Here is a 21,333-nt window from a genome sequence, read left to right as displayed (position 1 = left end):
CATGTCAGAGGTCAGGGTCAACATGAATAAAAAAAAATGTACTCATAGTAAGGCAACAGATCAGTACATCTTCAATGAATACCCTAGAATTCATTTGGCTGGACAATTTTTAAAAACTTTGAAGACTTTCTCAGTTCCACTCTATGAGCAGTTACTGCCTTTTTGCTTGGGAGGGCAGTATATACACAGTACATACACACATCCATACACACAGACCTTACCGATCTCTGAAATTTCTCTTCAGTATAATGTTGGGCTTCTTCTCTTTGCTTGCAGGCTGCATTGAAATAAAGGGAAAGGGCATAATATTACATGATTACCTACAGTGTATGTTCTGTGTTTGTTGCCTTCAGGGTGGTCTGTATGATGTCAACTGTAACACAGATTGTACTTACCTCCACATTTTATTATTTTAACTGCCCAGAATATACCACCACTTATTATCCCAACTGCTAACAATGTGACCAGTGCGATTGGGACAGGATTGCGACCAGACTCTGTCAAGAGTAAAATGGGGGGGACTGTTCAGTCACTCATTTGGCATTGCCTGTCATATCATTTTCATTAACTTCTTCTCATCTACCATATTTTTTATCAACTGTATGAGGACAATTGAGGGCAGAGCGTTTCAATGTTGAGCGGAGTTGGTTTTGAGTCAGCAGGGTTGGAAGCCTCACAGCTGTAGGCGTCAACATTTCTTTTGTTTAACTCCAGAGGGAGAGAGAGATTGGCTAGAAGATCAGGGCTGCTGGTCTGGTTGAGTATCTCCTCTCCTCTGTACCAGGACAAGATCACCTCTCTCCCGTTCTTCACAGTGCACACCAAGGAACAGCTCATGCTTTCAAATGGACTGTCCACTGAGTGACTGATGTGAGGAGCAGACACTGAGGCTGGGATAGCAGAATGATTTAGCAGTGACTCAATGACAAACAGAGATTTAAACTAATGTGTTTACAGTAAAAACTAAGATGTCATAAATGAGACCTAAACATATATGAAGAAGTGGGCTATTTCTTTTTCAAACTCTAAATACAAAAGGTATTTTTTTAATCTTCATTGAAAAACAACTCTGGGTAACAGACTAAGTGGGAGAATTGAAAAAGGGAGGTAAAACAAGAAGCCAGACACGCACCATAGACAGATTTGTAATCTTAGATGAACTCTGTGTCTTGATGATAAGTATTTTATAAAGTCCAGAGTCGCTGATGGTGAGGTTTCTGATGGTGAGAGATCCAGTCTGAGTATCCAGCTTCAGTCTGTCTTTGAACTTCCTACTGTAGTCAGTTGTAATCACACCAGCATTCAGCAGTGCTAGTTTATCAAATGAATCTGAACGAATCAATGGAAAACACCATGCTATAACAGTGCCGCTAGATAGTTCAGTAAATCCAGTCGGTAAAGTTACTTTCATTCCCTCTTTTCCCGACACATTTACTGCATCAATCAGATCTGAAAGGAAGAAAGAAAACATTGGCTAAGGGCAGTAGCTACATCAATACAAGGCATTAACAGGACTAAATCCTGTAGGCGATCCTGGATCCAAGCCAAGCACATGTTAGACTAGGATTAATTCATTTATACTTTTACAGTACGAGTGACATACTTACTTTTTTGTTTGTAATGTCTTTGCATTATTTATGTTCCATTGAGTTGTAGTTATGGCTCCTAGGTGTAGCCTAGTTAAATTTTCTAACTCGTGAACACTAAATAAGACTAATTTTACCTTTATTTTGCTAGTAAGTCCTTGAGAACACATTTTCTCTTTTACAATAAATACATGACCAAAAAGCAAAATTATGACAGCATTTCTTTCTGCACTTTCATAATAATAGCCTATTCACATAATTTACACAAGAGTTATGTAACATGATAGTAGCCTACTTTTGTAATTAACTCACAGTTTGGCAAGACAGACTTACCACTTTCGAGCAAGAGTAATATCCAGAGAACGGAGTTGATCATTTTCCATTTCAATAGGGTACTCAGATAAAGTGTAATTCAAAGATACATTGTCTGTCTGTTTGTGGGCGGGTATATTTTGTGGAACGGTGTGGGTATATTTTGTGGAACGTTCCAACAACTTCGTAAATATCAATTTTGATAACAAACAACGCATATAAAGTCGTATAGCGGTAAAATGAGATACCCTGTAGGGGGTGAGCTATATATGTAATTACGTTTTTCACTCACCACGTTTATTTCGGGAAAATGTCTCTTCATTCTGGTAGGCTCCACCATTTCTCATTCCTTGGTTTAGGTATTATTTCTGGTGTTCCGGCATTCGCCGGTGAACTCTGTTGCGCCTCAATTAGGCTATCGCTATGGTTGAAATGTAACTAATGGCCGCCAGCCCCAGTATTTTATTAGCTAGGTGTCTTTTACTCAATTGTTACCTCTGATACTGTATAAACCAGCCTACTAGTACTACAGAAACGTACATTGCATTTTGGCAAGTTCTCTGTTTTAATCCTGTTTCCCAAATATAGCAGATAACTTGTGTCTGTATCGATGTTGTTGAGTTCAACTTGACTAGTTAAATAAAGATTAAATAAATTAGAAAATTAAAAATATGTGCTTTGACCTATTTCAGGCAACCTCAAGATGCTTGACTCACTACAGCTGCTTTTGAGGAACTTTCCAGTCGTTTGTGCTTTACATTCCGACATTACATTCCGACTTTTGAATGTATGTTTATTGGATATATATATATTAGTATCTAATAAAAATGAACAATGTATGTAAAGCATCCCATTTGTTTTAAGGTTACAGTGTGTGTGTGTGTGTGTAGTCCCTCTTAATGTCACTAGGTGTCAGCACAGTTTCAATAATGTCACACCAGGTTCACAACATGTTTTCATGTGTAACAAATCCATTTGTATTTGTCAGATGCGCCAAATACTACATGTGTAGACCTTACAGTGAAATGCTGACTTACAGGCCCTTAACCAACAATTTAGTTAAGAAAATACGTGTTAATTAAAAATAAGAAATTAAAGTAACAAATAATTAAAAGAGCAGCAGTAAAATAACAATAGCGAGGCTATATATATGTGCAACAGTCAATGTGCGGGGAACCGGTGAGTCAAGGTAATTAAGGTGTTCCTTTCAAGTCCAGTGGTGTAAATTACTTAACAAAAATGTATTTAAAGTACTCCACTACTTTAAATACAATATACTACATGTATATTTATATATATACATTCAGATGGGTCATGTACATTCAAGGACATTTTTACATTGCTAGAGGGAAATGCTTGTCAACTACTGGCCTTGGGACTCCACTACATTCCTAAAGAAAATTTACTTTTTACTCCATACATTTTCCATTATGTAAAAACACTTGAAAGTACTACTTAAGTCAGTTTTTTTTGTATCTGTACTTTTACTCTTTCTATTTCTTTACAACTTTTAATTTGACTTAATTTCTAAAGAAAATAATGTATTTTTTACTCCATACAGTTTCCCTGACACCCAAAAGTACTTGTTGCATTTCAAATGCTTAGCCGGACAGGAAAATGGTCCAATTCACACACTTAATAAGAGAACATCCCTGGTCATCCCTACTGCCTCTGGTCTAGCAGACTCACTACACACATGCTTCGTTTGTAAATTATGTCTGAGTGTTGGAGTGTTCCCATGGCTATTTATTCAATAAAAAAAACAAGAGAATCGTGCTGTCTAGTTTGCTTAATATAAGGAAGGTCAAATCATTTATACTTTACCACTGATACTTAAGTGTATTTTAGCAATGGCGTTTACTTAGTATTTTACTGGGTGACTTTCACTTGAGTCATTTTCTATTCGTATATCTTTACTTTTACTCAAGTATGACAATTGGGTACTTTTTCAACCACTGTTCAAGATATTTAGCACCCAAGACCCAACATTCACTTAGTGGCTTGAAGTAAGAGTGCTAAACTTGGATCTGTTTAGTATTTCTGAGTAGAATGAATAACATTACTTTGACAGGGGGGAGACTGATTCCAGTTCAGCATTCTTAGCCTGAGACATTTCATAAATGCGTACAGAGGAGTACTGTTCTACGGTCAGCTTTGCCTAGATCATACTGAATCAGTTGTCTCTGGAACAAGATTATATGGACAGGGGTGGGTTTGATTGTAGCTCAGCACGCCTACTCAACACCAGTTGCTATAACCTAACATTTTCTAATCCAATTTCCCTTGCTGTCTAATGTCCTTCCAGAAACCCACCTCAACATTGTTCGGTCAAGGCAACAAAAGCAAGTTGGCATGCTCTTGCAAGGATTTTAACTCACAACTTTGGGAATTCACCACCTTAACCACTGCTACAACTATTTCTAAGCTATCTTAACATGTGGGTTTCTTTAGGGGGACCAATATTAGGAACACCTTTGAATGGTCTACAAAGCATGCCCCCAGGTAAAAGTAGGCTTTTGCAGAAAAGGGTTGTATGTTATCACAACTCTATTATAAGGACATTCTATACAAGGTGTCACTTCTTTCATGCTATTTGATGGGAACTAGCCCCTGTCCCCCTACACACCTCAAATTTGCTATTTCAGGCCCACAAAGGCAACAAGAAAAATGTTGCACTATTAATTGCTCCCATGGGATTTGAACTCTCAAAAAGTCATTTGAGGATCAACCACCATAACCACTACGCTCCCGGTCAGACAGAGTTAACACAGAGCATTTGGATGTATTGAGACTCCTTCCCTTTTTTTTTTACATGCTATTACCTTACAGCCTTATTGTAAAATCGATTACATTTTAATTTCCCTCAATCTACATACAATACCCTATAATGACAAAGCGAAAATCGGGTTTATACATTTTAGCAAATTCATTACATATAACAAAAACTGAAATACCTTATTTACATAACGAGTCATCCCCTTTGCAATGAGACTCAAATAGAGCTCAGGTGGATCCTGTTTGGATTGATCATCCTAGAGCTGTTTCTACAACTTGATTGGAGTACAGCTGTGGTAAATTTAATTGATTTGACATGATTTGGAAAGGCACACACCTGTCTATATAAGGTTCCACAGTTGACAGTGCATGCCAGAGCAAAAACCAAGCCAAATCAAATTGTATTTGTCACTTGCTGAATACAACAGCTGTGGGCCTTACCTTGAAGTGCTTAATTACAAGCCCTTAGCCAACAATGCAGGTCAAGAATTAGAATTAAGAAAACATTTCCTAAGTAACCTAAAGTTAAAAAAAATAATAACATTCATAAGTAACACAAGAAAATTACATAACAATAATGAGGCTATACACATGGGGTATGCAGTTGCCACACCAGGTGGTTATACAACCTCTCAGGATGCTCTCAATGGTGCAGCTGTAGAGCTTTTTGAGGATCTGGGGACCCATGCTAAATATTGTCAGTCTCCTAAGGGGGAAAGGTTTTGTTGTGCCCTCTTCACAACTGTGTTGGTGTGTTTCAACCATGACAGTTTGTTGGTGATGTGGACACCAAGGAACTTGAAACTCTCCACTTCAGCCCTGTCAATGTTAATGGGGGCCTGATCGGCCCTCCTTTTCCTATAGTCCACGATCACATTAAGTGAGAGGTTGTTATCATCGGGCTAGGTAGTCCTGAGGCATGGTTCCAGGGCTCAGGTCCTCTGGCAGGGGAGTGAGAGGGAGAGAGAGAATTAGAGGGTGCATGAAAAGGAGAAATACTCCAGAAAAACAGATTGACCCTAGCCCTCTGACACAAACCACTGCAGTATAAATACTGGAGGCTGAGATACGAGAGGTAGGGAGACACTGTGGCCCCGTCCAATGATACCCCCGGACAGGGTCTATGATGTAGTAGACCCTACCAGAAAACATTTAGTTACTTTTTGCATTTATGCTTTAAGTCTTACATATACACAAAAACAAACCATTTCTCAATTTTAGTGAAAGTTGGCACTTAGCTAAACACAACTTTCCTGTCAGAGACATTCATGAATTACAACAACTATAACTTCACGATCTGACAGTGTGGGGTAGAGAAATTCCAACTAACGGGTGAAAAATTAACCCGTTTTTTCTGTGTATATGCAGAACTGTATACAAATACACTAATAATGCATCCAGTCTCTGGTTCTCGGTGATACTTTCCATTCTGCTCTATTGTGACATTTGACCCCTTGCAAAGGGCCTTAAATTTCCACATTCTGGATGACATCATGCCGAACTTTGTTGGCATTTCATTGTTTGATCTAGCGTTTGACTATTTTTTCCTCCAGCACTTGTCCCATCCCATGTTGGCTGACCTAGTTAGATGGAAAGGTGCTACTTGATGTAGACATGACATGATTTGGGATGAGGGGAAATGTCAATCAATGACAATTGAAATTGCTAATTTATTCTGCACATCGCTATATTTGTTCGGCAGGCAAGAAATTGGCCTTGCTGAAATCTCCCCTCCCCTTCTCATTTCCTTAATTTTGTGGCTAGAGTCAAATACTTTCCGTGGAACACATCAGAGTGAAATACTTTCTAAAGAACAAACTTCTGGCAGGAGGAGCTTTTCAGCACCGGTTCTCCTCCTAATTCTCCTCCACTCAAAGCATCCCAAGTAGTTTCCTGACTGTGCATGCAAGCTGCCTTCACTTTCCTGGCAGTACACAATGACGGTGAGGACCATAGTAGGCTATAACTAAACAGTCCAATTAGTATCACTCTTGACAAACAAAATCAACAATCTGCCGCGACATTCAGTACATCATTTTTCCAGATTCTAAAGCTTTAGGTATACTAATTCCTATGTATGGGCATCAATCAGGCTACATATTTTAAACGCACAACATTGAAATTCACCAACTGAGCGGCTAGATGTTCTTCATCATTCGGCAATCAGATGTGCCACCAATGCTCCTTATAGGACACATCGCTGCACTCTATACTATACTCCTCTGTAAACTGGTCATCTCTGTATACCCGTCGCAAGACCCACTGGTTGATGCTTATTTATAAAACCCTCTTAGGCCTCCACCTATCTGAGATATCTACTGCAGCCCTCATCCTCCACATACTTTACAACACCCGTTCTGCCAGTCACATTCTGTTCAAGGTCTTCAAAGCACACACATCCCTGGGTCGCTAGTCTTTTCAGTTCGCTGCAGCTAGCGACTGAACGAGCTGCAACAAACACTCAAACTGGTCCGTTTATCTCCACCTCTTCACTCAAAGACTCAATCATGGACACTCTTACTGGCAGTTGTGGCTGCTTTGCGTGATGTATTGTTGTCTCTACCATCTTGCCCTTTGTGCTGTTGTCTGTGCCCAATAATGTTTGTACCATGTTTTGTGATGCTACCATGTTGTGTTGCTACCATGTTGTGTTGTCATGCGTTGTTGCCTTGCTATGTTTATTGAGATAAACTTTTGTTATTGACCAAATACTTATTTTCCACCATCATTTGCAAATAAATAAATGAATAATCCTACAATGTGATTTTCTGGAATTTCTTTTCTCATTTTGTCTGTCATAGTTGAAGTGTACCTATGATGAAAATTACAAGCCTCATCTTTTTAAGTGGGAGAACTTGCACAATTGGTGGCTGACTAAATACTTTTTTTGCCCCACTGTATGTAATTAGTACAACAAGCTTTGACATGCCAAACATGTGCTCAATGTGTCTGCTTCAGTGCCATCATTACATGAATGCGGAAAATACTGTTTTGCATGATTTCCACCAATCCCTGTGGCCTAGATGATTAGTATCTATGCGGATCAAATTTGCCATGTGAGTGTGTATTAGGACAGTACAACCACGTCAATACTAGGTTGCATTCCTGTCAATGTTCATCCATGCAATTTTTTTGTATTTGTAAATGAAAATGTAAGAGCCTTTTTGGGAGCAGGTATGAAATTAATAGATGAATTGAGTTACAGTGAAAATGATTATGATAATGTTTGCACAAGATAAAATCAACATGGATTATATCCTATATTATAGAATAACTGAAAAGGATTATGATCATATGTTTGCACACCAGAAAATGTCAGTATTAATTATTATCATCCATGACAGATTAGAATCATTAGGATGCATGTCCCTGATTATTTGCTCTATTTATTTCAGTTGAGTTTGGAGGGCCACATTCCAACAAAGATTCCTGATCTACCCCCTTTAACTGAAGTCACAGTGTCAACACTATTTGAAGAAATAGAGAACCAGTGGGTGGTCTCTGACTCCTTAGACATCAGTCTATCGAAAGAGAAATCAATTGCCAATGAAGATGATGAAGATTATCATCCACCTTCAGAGTTGCATGTTCCAGCACAAGTGGCAGCTGAGTCCGTGGACACAACTCCAGAACACCTATCAAACAAGAAATCCAAGATTCCACCAATGGGTAAGCCATGTGGTCCCAAATGCAAGAGGGAATGTACTCAGAATATTTCAGAGGTTAGACGAAAGGAAATATGGGAAAAGTATTGGGAGATGAAGTAGAAGGAGAAGAGGACATGGATTTTCCACATGGTAGCACAGCAATCTAAGAAAAATGTCACTGTTGGTGCTGACAGTCGACGCAGCAGGTCGTTTCTGTACCATCTTCCAAACCAGATCGGTTCTGCACAACAGGTGTGCAAAGTGTTTTTCCTGACAACATTGGGCTACCACCCCAAAAATGACAGGTTGATTGTCACAATGATGGGCAAGTCAATCACAACCAAACTGATTCCACCAAAGGATCAGAGGGGAAAGAAAGCTTCAGCGAGCAAATTGAACATGAATCCAATCCTGCAACACATTGAGTCCTTCCATCCCCAAATCAGCCACTACAGACAAGAGCATTCCCCACATCGCCTCTACCTCCCTAGTGACGTCAATATTCGGTTCATGCATAATGACTACAAGGAGAAGAACAAAGATGCGATAGGTTTCATAACCGCAGCTGGCAAGGCGGTAAAGGGAAGGAAAATCAGCTTTGTGAAGCTTGGAGAGGAGGAGTGCGAGCTCTGTTTGGTGCAGGGTCATCATCTAAAGATGGAGCACAGGGAGAATGAGGCCATGGAAACCCAAGCCTGCCAAGACAACAGCCATGCAGCACCTGAATTCACCATCACCAACCCTGACTGCATGCAATGTAGAAAATATGAGGAACATAAGAAGTCTGCATAGCAGAGCAGAAGCCATTACCAGGCTGATGCACAGAAAGATTGGCCTGAGGACTGGTCTGTGAGGAGCGTTGATATGCAAAAAGTCATCATGCTCCCTCGCATGCCAGGTGTGAAAACAGCATTGTTCACAAGAAGAATCATTACTGATCACGAGACATTCGCCACCGTTGGAAAGAAGTCTCAAAAGAAGAAGAAAACAGTCTCAGTGGTATGGCATGAAGGAACAGCTGGTCGGAAGTCAGAGGAGATTACTTCATCTTATGTAACAGCACTGGAGAGTGAGAGAGATGTCAAGCATGCAGTGTATTGGGTGGATAACTGCACTTCTCAAAACAAAAACTGGTGCCTCCTAACATCACTGGTGAGTGTTGTTAATGATGACTCAGACTTTGATGGAGGACATCACCCTCAAAAGTTCTTCGAGCCAGGACACACCTTCATGAGTGCAGACAGTTTCCACCATGGCATGGAACAGGAAATGAAAGCTCGACCTGGAGGTGTGCTGTACGACTTTAGGGACTTCCTCCATGCTGTCGCCACTTCCAATGCAGGCAAGATGGAGGTGGTCGAAATGAAAAAGGAAAACATCCTGGCATGGAAAGCTGGCAATTCCGTCGTCAAGCTGAAGAAGGCAGCAGCACCAAAGCTGGCAGAGATGGCTGAGATCCAGTTGAGGCGTGGATCCAGGAGCCTCTTCTACAAAGTCTCCCATGAAGAAAAGGACTTCACAGAGCTTGACTTTATCATGAAGAAAGTCACTCTAGAGACACCCTCAACACTACGTACACATGATAGAGGGATAGAAGAGTCCAAGACGATGGACATAATCACCAAGCTGTGTCCTCTGATGCCTGCAAATCAAAAGGCAGTTCTGGAATGACTTTGCTGAGGATGAGGAGTGATATGAAAGAGCACTGAATAAGTTTTACTTAAAAATGAAATGTATCTATTCAGCATTTTATCAATTGTAGCTAAATGTCATTTGGGTCCTCTTGTGAATATGAACATGTAAATATGTTTATAATGTATTCTTAAAGCTGTTATTTATTCATTCAAAAGTGTCATTTGAAAAAATATTAATAAAATGTTTTTATTAGCAATCTCATGGTCATTTTTTATCATTTGTATTACCCTACATCATACTTCGATCATGTTCCATCATATATTACAAGACAGGTAATCATTTCATGTAATTCAAACAATTTCAGTGCCGCTTTTCACATTTACTCTTATAACAAGACATGGGCTACTTGTCAAACACAGTGTGTGACTAATGCAGAACCTACATCTCTATGTAAATGCAACTGGTATCTTAGTGGAAGACACACAAAGGATGCAGTTTCAACTCTGTTACACTGTCAGTAATTACACTGCTCTTGTATTAACCTATTTAATCCCATCAGTCACAATAGTGACCGTAAAAAAACGTTTCTGGTTACAAGGCTCTAAAAATGTTACTGAATGATGTATCAATGCATTTCTAGCAAATATTTAAACAATAAAGTGTTTCAATGAAATATGTGCAGTGTCACATGTTTAGGTTAAATTGTCACATGACCAGAGATGTTTACTTCCTGGTTGCACCATGAGAAGAGGATGGCTGCATCAAAGCTCCCAAACAAAAGGTTAGTAAAGTAAGTTAACAAAGATAGGACAAAGATTTTTGGTACACATCATCTTTAAGGTGTCTAGTATTGATATATGCATTTGCAATTACTCAACTTTGTTCAGTGTGGTCATAGAATGAGTAATCATGTTGATGGCAACAATAGTGACCGGAGGGATAACACAGTGCATCTAGGTATACACATACTGATACACAGTTCTTGTTCTACCTAACTTTCTACTCTGTTCTTTCTTTTAGTTTCACTTTGAGTCAAGTTCTGGATATGTTGGATCTAGGTGACCGCCCAGACAAAGCATGCAACATTGCAGTTATCCCTCAAAATGAGAAAGATGCTGTCCTCAGTGATTGTGATAGCGATGGGTCAGATATGGACTATGAGGGGGAGACAGGCCATTTGCCAGCCAGGCTGTTGAATGCATATGCTGAACCTATGCCATCAGATCATGACAGGAACAACGTTACCAGTAATGATGACCTACCCCTCACAACCCCCCACCGTTGATAATGAAGAGCCAACAGCCTCTACTCGCCAGAGGGTCCAGTCAGAAGAGCCAAGGGAAAAGCTGCAGGTGGTCAAAAATAAGGATGGAGTGTTCAAACGATCGAAGAGGCCTGCCACCGCTGTGATTCCAGAACACATAGTATACAGCCCAAATGCTGCAGAATGTGTCAAACAAAGCTGCCCTCAACCCAATGGATGTTTTCCTACTAATGCATCCACCCACCCTAAGAGAGATCACCATTGAAATGTCCAACCTCTACTCCACCCAGACCAAGGACAAGCAACTGTATCTGAGTATGGATGAGCTCCTCACATTCTATGGGATCCTTATCACATCTGGGTACAGCTCTGTTCCAAGAAGACACATGTACTGGGCACTTGACAGTGATGTACACAATGAAAGCATTTCAGATGCAATGCGGAGAAATCGCTTTGATGAAATAATGGCCTCAGTTCATGTGGTTGACAACACAAAGATCACTGACGACCCATTTTTTTTAAGGTTAGGCCCATCTTCTCTGAGCTCAATCAGTCATACAAAGTCATGCCATTTCAGGAATGGCTGTCAGTGGATGAGCATGATCCGATACTATGGCCGACATGGATGTAAACAATCCATTAGAGGTAAACCAATCCGTTTTGGTTGCAAGCTATGGAGCCTTGCCTCATCCAGTGGTTACATATATCACATGGAGCCATATGGTGGATCCCACACTCTCCTCCCTGAGACTGGGTTGGGTCAGGGACCCAGTGTCGTTCTCGGTCTTGCAGAGCAATCTCAGGTGCCTCAAGGTTGCAAGTTTCTTCATGACAACATCTTCACTTCGCTTGCACTCCTCGATGAAATGACAAAAAGAGGATATAGGCTCTCTGGAACGATGAGGCAAAATCGTCTGTTTGATGTCCCATTCAAGCCACAGAAGGACTTCATGAAGTTACTCTGGGAACCTCTGAGGTTCTGACCCAAGGAGACAAGTTGCTGGTCCGTTAGAAAGACAATAACATTGTCACAGTGGCAACACACATGGAGGAGAAATACAGTGAGAACTCTGTCAAGAGATGGAAAAAGGAGCGACATGCCTTTGACAAAGTCCCACAACCAAAATGCATCAACCGATACAATGAGCACATTGGTGGTGTTGAACTTCACGACCTACAGGTTTCAAGATACCATATCTCCATCAGGTCTAAGAAGTGGTGGTGGCTCATCTTTGGTTAAATAAAGGCAAAATAAAAAATAAAATCTTTGCATGGTTTCAACAGTGCACTCGTAAACAGCCATTTCTTTTACAGAGACGTTATGTGAGGGACCATCGACCTTCTCACGGATAGTGGTACAGTCGCTTATGCAAAGGTTTGGCACGAAACCACTGAGCCACGGAAGGAGATCTCTACTGCTGCTACTGTTGAAGATCAGGCAAGATATGACAAAGCTTCTCACTGGCCGATCATCGCAATGCACTGGTTCCATAGATGTTGTCATTGTGACAAATGCACTACCTATGCATGTGAGAAATGCAAAGTGTCACTGCGCAATGGGTGCTTCAAGATATACCATGGAGAGTAGAAAAGGAGATAAGAGTGAACGAAAAAGCCAATAATAGAAAAGTCAATGAAGGGTGAGGAGAAACAGTACAACGGACTCTAGGAAGAAAAGAAAAGTCGACGAAAAAGACAATCAAAATGACTGAAATGTTTTTGGAAAAAAAGGTCAATTGAAGTATGACAGTAGGTCTGACTGATTGTAGTTCAAAATTGTGATGCACAAACTAATTGTGCACTTGGTTCTGAAGCCTACCTCTATGATATATATATTATTTTGTTCTGTTTAAGCCTCTACTTGAATGCATATTCCACAGGCTACCTCTATCCTAAATGTTACCTGTATGTGAATGTTGCACTAAAATGTCACAATGACAATGTTACAATGAATATTGCAAGTTCAAATGTTACAATATGAATGTTTCAATACATGTTGCACTAAAGTAACAAATGTTACAATGTATGTTACAATAAAGTAACAATGTTACAATGTATGTTACAATAAAGTAACAATGTTGAAATACGTTGATGGTTGTTGTTTTTTTGTCTTTGCCCTCAGTATTCGTATCGGTGTTGCATAAGGGTTTTTAATATGTAAAATAGTCACACTAGAATGTGATGGGGCATTCTAGTAGCAATGCTGGGGACTGGCAGTGACAGAGTTTTACATGTGTTAATAACTGGGCTGGGTTATAAAGAATTTTCATGACTGCATATGTGAAATATGTTAATTCAGTATATACACATCACATTATCCTTGTGACCAACTATAAAACACACTTTTTCACCTACTTTCCCATGAATATTTAAACAAATTATGATCGATTATTTCAAAAGTTTACTAATGACACATGATTTGGATATTTTCATGTGTGGGAGAAATGTGGGATTACATGGGTTAATAGCATAAATGAGAAGTATAGTAAACTAACAAATGAAAATGGCAGATACTGCTCTTTGCTTTGGTATTACCCTGCCATTTATAACATATCATGCCAAGGAAAAAGTCAGTAACTGCCGTTTAAGGGTCAAAGGTCATGTCAGAGGTCAGGGTCAACATGAATATTTTTTTTTTACTCATAGTAAGGCAACAGATCAGTACATCTTCAATGAATACCCTAGAATTAATTTGGCTGGACAATTTAAAAAAAACTTTGAAGACTTTCTCAGTTCCACTCTATGAGCAGTTACTGCCTTTTTGCTTGGGAGGGCAGTATATACAGTACATACACACATCCATACACATAGACCTTACCGATCTCTGAAATTTCACATCAGCATAATGTTGGGCTTCTTCTCTTTGCTTGCAGGCTGCATTGAAATAAAGGGAAAAGGCATAATGTTACATGATTACCTACAGTGTATGTTCTGTGTTTGTTGCCTTCAGGGTGGTCTGTATGATGTCAACTGTAACACAGATTGTACTTACCTCCACATTTTCTTATTTTAACTGCCCAGTAAGTACCACCACTTATTATCCCAACTGATAGCAATGTGACCAGGAGGATTGGGACAGGATTGCGACCAGACCCTGTCAGGAGTAAAATGGGGGGGGGACTGTTTAGTCACTCATTTGGCATTGCCTGTCATATCATTTTCATTAACTTCTTCTCATCTACCATATTTTTTATCAACTGTATGTTGTATGTGGCCTTGCCCTGTATTCACCTGAAGCCTATATTATTCCTGTCTAAATTAAATGCAGCTGTTCAAACCCATGCCATGTGCTTTAGTCAATACTAATGAATGACATTGCTGAAGGTATTATAAGGTTGGCTCAAGGATAATAGGAAAATAAATACAGAAATCAGCTGGCTGTAATACAGAAGTAAAAAAATATGATAATACGCATGTTGAGGGATTTTGTAAAAACTGCCCACAGGTTTTAATGTTAAAAATACAATTTGTTAGTTTTAAACTTACTATCCTACAAAATAAGTTGTTAGTGAGCTTCAGCTGGTATTTATCTCCCCCTAGAATTAGAGGAAACGAAGAGCAGACAATCTGTCTGGGGGTTGGCTCTGCCCAATGAAATCTCTGGTGAGCTCATTATCAACAGAGCTTGCTATTTAGTGGTCTGTCATTACGGGGTCCCATTACTGACCCACAAAATGGAAAAACAATACTATATGCAGTGTTGACATACCTTTGATGGTGGAGCGTGAGGACAATTGAGGGCAGAGCGTTTCAATGTTGAGCGGAGTTGGTTTTGAGTCAGCAGGGTTGGAAGCCTCACAGCTGTAGGTGTCAACGTTTATTTTGTTTAACTCCAGAGGGAGAGAGAGATTGGCTAGAAGATCAGGGCTGCTGGTCTGGTTGAGAATCTCCCCTCCTCTGTACCAGGACAAGATCACCTCTCTCCCGTTCTTCACAGTGCACACCAAGGAACAGCTCACTTTTTCAAATGGACTGTCCACTGAGTGACTGATGTGAGGAGCAGACACTGAGGCTGGGATAGCAGAATGATTTAGCAGTGACTCAATGACAAACAGAGATTTAAACTAATGTGTTTACAGTAAAACTAAGATGTCATAAATGAGACCTAAACATATATGAAGAAGTGGGCTATTTCTTTTTCAAACTCTAAATACAAAAGTTTTATTTTTTTTAAATCTTCATTGAAACAACTCTGGGTAACAGACTAAATGGGAGAATGGAAAAAAGGGAAGTAAAACAAGAAGCCAGACACGCACCATAGACAGTTAGATTTGTAATCTTAGATGAACTCTGTGTATTGATGATAAGTATTTTATAAAGTCCAGAGTCGCTGATGGTGAGGTTTCTGATGGTGAGAGATCCAGTCTGAGTATCCAGCTTCAGTCTGTCTTTGAACTTCCTACTGTAGTCAGTTGTAATCACGCCAGCATTCAGCAGTGCTAGTTTATCAAATGAATCTGAACGAATCAATGGAAAACACCATGCTATAACAGTGCCGCTAGATAGTTCAGTAAATCCAGTCGGTAAAGTTACTTTCATTCCCTCTTTTCCCGACACATTTACTGCATCAATCAGATCTGAAAGGAAGAAAGAAAACATTGGCTAAGGGCAGTAGCTACATCAATACAAGGCATTAACAGGACTAAATCCTGTAGGCGATCCTGGGTCCAAGCCAAGCACATGTTAGACTAGGATTAATTTATTTATACTTTTACAGTACGCAGTGACCTACTTACTTTTTTTGTTTGTATTGTCTTTGCATTATTTATGTTCCATTGAGTCGTAGTTATGGCTCCTAGGTGTAGCCTAGTTCAGTTTTCTAACTCATGAACACTAAATAAGACTAATGTTACCTTTATTTAGCTAGTAAGTCCTTGAGAACACATTTTCTCTTTTACAATAAATACATGACCAAAAAGCAAAATTATGACAGCATTTCTTTCTGCACTTTCATAATAATAGCCTATTCACATAATTTACACAAGAGTTATGTAACATGATAGTAGCCTACTTTTGTCATTAACTCACAGTTTGGCAAGACAGACTTACCACTTTCGAGCAAGAGTAATATCCAGAGAACAGAGTTGATCATTTTCCATTTCAATAGGGTACTCAGATTAAGGTTAATTCAAAGATTGTAAAGTGGCTGTTCCACTGGATGTCATAAGGTGAAAGCACCAATTTGTAAGTCGCTCTGGATAAGAGCGTCTGCTAAATGACTTAAATGTAAATGTAAATGTAATACATTGTCTGTCTGTTTGTGGGCGGGTATATTTTGTGGAACGGGGTGGGTATAATTTGTGGAACGTTCCAACAGGAATGCGTTCCAAAAACTTCGTAAATATCAATTTTGATAACAAAAACGCATATAAAGTCGAATAGCGGTAAAATGAGATACCTTGTAAGGGATGAGCTACGTAATTACGTTTTTCACTCACCACGTTTATTTCGGGAAAATGTCTCTCTTCATTCTGGTAGGCTCCACCATTTCTCATTCCTTGGTTTAGTTATTATTTCTGGTGTTCCGCATTCGCATTCGCCGGTGAACTCTGTTGCGCCTCAATTAGGCTAGCGCTATGGTTGAAATGTAACGAATGGCCGCCAGCCCCAGTATTTTATTAGCTAGGTGGCTTGTAAATCAATTGTTACCTATGATACTGTATAAACCAGCCCACTCGTACTACAGAGACGTACATTGTAATTTGCCAAGTTCTCTGTTTTAATCCTGTTTCCCAAATATAGCAGATAACTTGTGTCTGTGTCGATGTTGTTGAGTTCAACTTGACTAGTTAAATAAAGATTAAATAAAAGAACATTTAAAAATAAATGCTTTGACCTATTTCAGGCAACCTCAAGATACTTGAGTCACTACAGCTGCTTTTGAGGAACTTTCCAGTCGTTTGTGCTTTACATTCCGACATTACATTCCGACTTTTGAATGTCTGTTTATTGGATATATATATTAGTGTCTAATAAAAAATAACAATGTATGTAAAGCATCCCATTTGTTTTAAGGTTACAGTGTGTGTGTGTTTGTGTGTGTGTGTGTGTGTGTGCGTGTGTGGTGTAGTCCCTCTTAATGTCACTAGGTGTCAGCACAGTTTCAATAATGTCACACCAGAAAACAACATGTTTTCATGTGTAACAAATCATTTTGTATTTGTCAGATGTGTAGACCTTACAGTGAAATGCTGACTTACAAGACCTTAACCAACAATTTAGTTAAGAAAAATACGTGTTAATTAAAAATAAGAAATTAAAGTAACAAATAATTAAAAGAGCAGCAGTAAAATAACAATAGCGAGGCTTATATACATGTGCAACAGTCAATGTGCGGGGAACCGGTGAGTCAAGGTAATTAAGGTGTTCCTTTCAAGTCCGGTGGTGTAAATTACTTAACAAAAATGTATTTAAAGTACTCCACTACTTTAAATACAATATACTACATGTATATTTATATATATACATTCAGATGGGTCATGTACATTCAAGGACATTTTTACATTGCTAGAGGGAAATGCTTCTCAACTACTGGCCTTGGGACTCCACTACATTCCTAAAGAAAATGTACTTTTTACTCCATACAGTTTCCATGATGTAAAAACACTTGAAAGTACTACTTAAGTCAGTTTTTTTGTATCTGTACTTTTACTCTTTCTATTTCTTTACAACTTTTAATTTGACTTCATTTCTAAAGAAAATAATGTATTTTTTACTCCATACAGTTTCCCTGACACCCAAAAGTACTTGTTGCATTTCAAATGCTTAGCCGGACAGGAAAATGGTCCAATTCACACACTTAATAAGAGAACATCCCTGGTCATCCCTACTGCCTCTGGTCTAGCGGACTCACTACACACATGCTTCGTTTGTAAATTATGTCTGAGTGTTGGAGTGTTCCCATGGCTATTTATTCAATAAAAAAAACAAGAGAATCGTGCTGTCTAGTTTGCTTAATATAAGGAAGGTCAAATCATTTATACTTTTACCACTGATACTTAAGTCTATTTTAGCAATGGCGTTTACTTAGTATTTTACTGGGTGACTTTCACTTGAGTAATTTTCTATTAGTATATCTTTTGTATGACAATTGGGTACTTTTTCAACCACTTTTCAAGATATTTAGCACCCAAGACCCAACATTCACTTAGTGGCTTGAAGTAGGAGTGCTAAACTTGGATCTGTTTAGTATTTCTGAGTAGAATGAATAACATTACTTTGACAGGGGGGAGACTGATTCAAGTTCAGCATTCTTAGCCTGAGACATTTCATAAATGTGTACAGAGGAGTACTGTTCTACGATCAGCATTGCCTAGATCATACTGAATCAGTTGTCTCTGGAACAAGATTATATGGACAGGGGTAGGTTTGATTGTAGCTCAGCACGCCTACTCAACACCAGTTGCTATAACCTAACATTTTCTAATCCAATTTCCCTTGCTGTCTAATGTCCTTCCAGAACCCCACCTCAACATTGTTCGGTCAAGGCAACAAAAGCAAGTTGGCATGCTCTTGCAAGGATTTGAACTCACAACGTTGGGAATTCACCACCTTAACCACTGCTACAACTATTTCTAAGCTATCTTAACATGTGGGTTTCTTTAGGGGGACCAATATTAGGAACACCTTTGAATGGTCTACAAAGCATGCCCCCAGGTAAAAGTAGGTTTTTGCAGAAAAGGGTTGTATGTTATCACAACTCTATTATAAGGACATTCTATACAAGGTGTCACTTCTTTCGTCCTATTTGATGGGAACTAGCCCCTGTCCCCCTACACACCTCAAGTTTGCTCTTTCAGGCCCACAAAGGCAACAATAAAAATGTTGCTATATTAATTGCTCCTCTGGGATTTCAACTCTCAAACCTTCCTTTGTAGATCAACCACCATAACCACGACTCTACTGGTCAGACAGAGTCAAAATGTTAAGGGATACTTAAAAATGCACACACCAAAGACAAGATTTCAGAGGTTGGAGAATGATGTGGGGGCTTGTACTTCTTGGATCCATCAACCGTTCCTCAATCTTCTTCTGATGACTACAAGCATAGATTACGAACCTTCAAAACCTACATTATAGGATGGATGTGTTTAGGAATGGGGGACGCAATTCCAAACTTACGTGTTTCCAATTACCAACAAATAGACGCCAGAAATGTTATACCATCATCCTGTTATTGTACCTTTTTCCCTTCATTTGCCTACTACTGTTTCTAAGCTATCATAACATGTGGGTTTCTTTAGGGGGACCAGGTATCGGAACACCTTTGAATGGTCTACAAAGCTTGCCCCCAGGTAAAAGTAGGCTTTTGCAGAAAAGGGTTGTATTGTTACTCCACGACATAATATCTTATCACAACTCTATTAACAGGACGTTCTATACTGGGTGTGACTTCATTCATGCTATTTGATGGGAACTAGCCCCTGTCCCCCTACACACCTCAAGTTGGCTCTTTCAGGCCCATAAAGGCAACAAGGAAAATGTTGCTCTATTAATTGCTCCCATGGGATTTGAACTCTCAAAAAGTCATTTGAGGATCAACCACCATAACCACTACGCTCCCGGTCAGACAGAGTTAACACAGAGCATTTGGATGTATTGAGACTCCTTCCCTTTTTTTTTTACATGCTATTACCTTACAGCCTTATTGTAAAATCGATTACATTTGAATTTTCCCTCAATCTACATACAATACCCTATAATGACAAAGCGAAAATCGGGTTTATACATTTTAGTAAATTCATTACATATAAAAAAAACTGAAATACCTTATTTACATAATGAGTCATCCCCTTTGCGATGAGACTCAAATAGAGCTCAGGTGGATCCTGTTTGGATTGATCATCCTAGAGCTGTTTCTACAACTTGATTGGAGTCCACCTGTGGTAAATTCAATTGATTTGACATGATTTGGAAAGGCACACAGCTGTCTATATAAGGTACCACAGTTGACAGTGCATGCCAGAGCAAAAACCAAGCCAAATAAAATTTTATTTGTCACGTGCCGAATACAACAGTCGTGGACCTTACTGTGAATTGCTTATTTACAAGCCCTTAACCAACAATGCAGGTCAAGAAATAGAGTTAAGAAAATATTTCCTCAGTAAACTAAAGTCCTAAAATAAAATCCATAAGTAACACAAGAAAATTACATAACAATAACGAGGCTATATACATGGGGTACCAGTACCGAGTCAATGTGCGGGGGTACAGGTTAGTTAATTTGTAAAGTGACTTAGATAATAAACAGTGAATAGCAGACGTGTAAAAACACTGGGGGGCCATTCCTCTGACACCGCTTAGTATATAGGTCCTTGATGTCATGAAGCTTTGCCCCAGAAATTTACTGAGCCGTACGCACACTCTGTACACACAGGTTAAAACATCAACACAAACACTGAACCAATTATATTCATTTGGGGACAGGTCGAAAAGCATTAAACATTTACGGCAATTTAACGAGTTAGCTTGCACTTGCTAGCTAATTTGTCTTATTTAGCTAGCTTGCTGTTGCTAGCTAATTTGTCCTGGAATATAAACATTGAGTTGTTATTTTAACTGAAATGCACAAGGTCCTCTACTCCGACAATTAATCCACACATAAAACGGTCCATCAAATAGTTTCTAGTCACCTTCCAGGCTTCTTCTTCTCTTGACTTTATATTGCGATTGGCAACTTTCATACATTAGGTGCATTACCGCCCCTGACCTCGTTCGTCTTTCAGTCACCCACATGGGTTTAACCAATGAGGAGATGGCACATGAGTACCTGCTTTTATAAACCAATGAGATAGAAGAGGCAGGACTTGCAGCGCGATCTGCGTCAGAAATAGAACTGACTTATATTTTAGCCTTTGGCAAGGCAGACGCTCGTTGTCGCGCGCCAGCAATAATTGAATGATATAGATTTCTAAATCTATTTTGTGACGCGAGCGGTGTAGTCAGCCTGTGAGGATCAACTGTCATCAACAGGCTAACGTTACTCTTTCTGTCTGTGACGGCTACTGTAACACGGAACCCAAACCAGCTACATGCGTGCGCCATCGTGCATATATTTATATTGTCCCCCTACACCAAACGCGATCACAACACGCAGGTTAAAATATCAAAACAA

General features: G+C 39.3%; 2 protein-coding genes across 4 annotated transcripts in view; both read right to left on the bottom strand.

The window, feature by feature from the left end:
• Positions 1 to 287: 287 nt before the first annotated feature.
• On the bottom strand, positions 288 to 2,350 carry LOC135573890 (uncharacterized). Its single transcript, XM_065024096.1, has 3 exons — positions 2,191 to 2,350; positions 1,133 to 1,449; positions 288 to 942 (listed from the first exon to the last, which is right to left on the bottom strand). The coding sequence occupies exons 1-3, from the start codon at positions 2,243 to 2,245 to the stop codon at positions 595 to 597; spliced, it is 720 nt and encodes a 239-aa protein (XP_064880168.1). The 5' UTR covers positions 2,246 to 2,350; the 3' UTR covers positions 288 to 594.
• A 518-nt stretch (positions 2,351 to 2,868) lies between these two features.
• Positions 2,869 to 21,333, bottom strand: part of LOC135574013 (uncharacterized) — a 32,173-nt gene continuing 13,708 nt past the window's right edge. Inside the window, exons 1-6 of one of the 3 annotated variants that reach the window (XM_065024717.1) lie at positions 16,658 to 16,854; positions 15,476 to 15,796; positions 14,929 to 15,231; positions 14,212 to 14,313; positions 14,038 to 14,093; positions 2,870 to 5,614 (exon numbers count right to left, since the gene is read on the bottom strand). In XM_065024717.1, the coding sequence (XP_064880789.1) occupies positions 5,606 to 5,614; positions 14,038 to 14,093; positions 14,212 to 14,313; positions 14,929 to 15,231; positions 15,476 to 15,758 (753 nt within the window). In that variant the 5' untranslated portion in view covers positions 15,759 to 15,796; positions 16,658 to 16,854 and the 3' untranslated portion in view covers positions 2,870 to 5,605. Of the gene's footprint in view, positions 5,615 to 14,037; positions 14,094 to 14,211; positions 14,314 to 14,928; positions 15,232 to 15,475; positions 15,797 to 16,268; positions 16,584 to 16,657; positions 16,855 to 21,333 lie in introns of those variants that run through there. The other 2 variants (XM_065024716.1, XM_065024715.1) reach the window with 2 other exon arrangements.

The sequence above is a fragment of the Oncorhynchus nerka genome, linkage group LG11 (genome assembly GCF_034236695.1).
Source record: "Oncorhynchus nerka isolate Pitt River linkage group LG11, Oner_Uvic_2.0, whole genome shotgun sequence".
Taxonomy (NCBI): Eukaryota; Metazoa; Chordata; class Actinopteri; order Salmoniformes; family Salmonidae; genus Oncorhynchus; species Oncorhynchus nerka.
Note: the sequence above shows the minus strand (reverse complement) of the source record. Positions and strands in the feature narration are given on the sequence as shown.

Coding starts and splice junctions, on each gene's coding strand:
- LOC135573890 (XM_065024096.1), bottom strand. CDS start 2,245: ATGAGAAATGGTGGAGCCTACCAGAATGAAGAGACATTTTCCCGAAAT. Junction 1,450..2,190: donor ATTTTCCCGAAATAAACGTG/GTGAGTGAAAAA, acceptor TCTTCCTTTCAG/ATCTGATTGATGCAGTAAAT. Junction 943..1,132: donor AGATTACAAATCTGTCTATG/GTGCGTGTCTGG, acceptor TAAACACATTAG/TTTAAATCTCTGTTTGTCAT.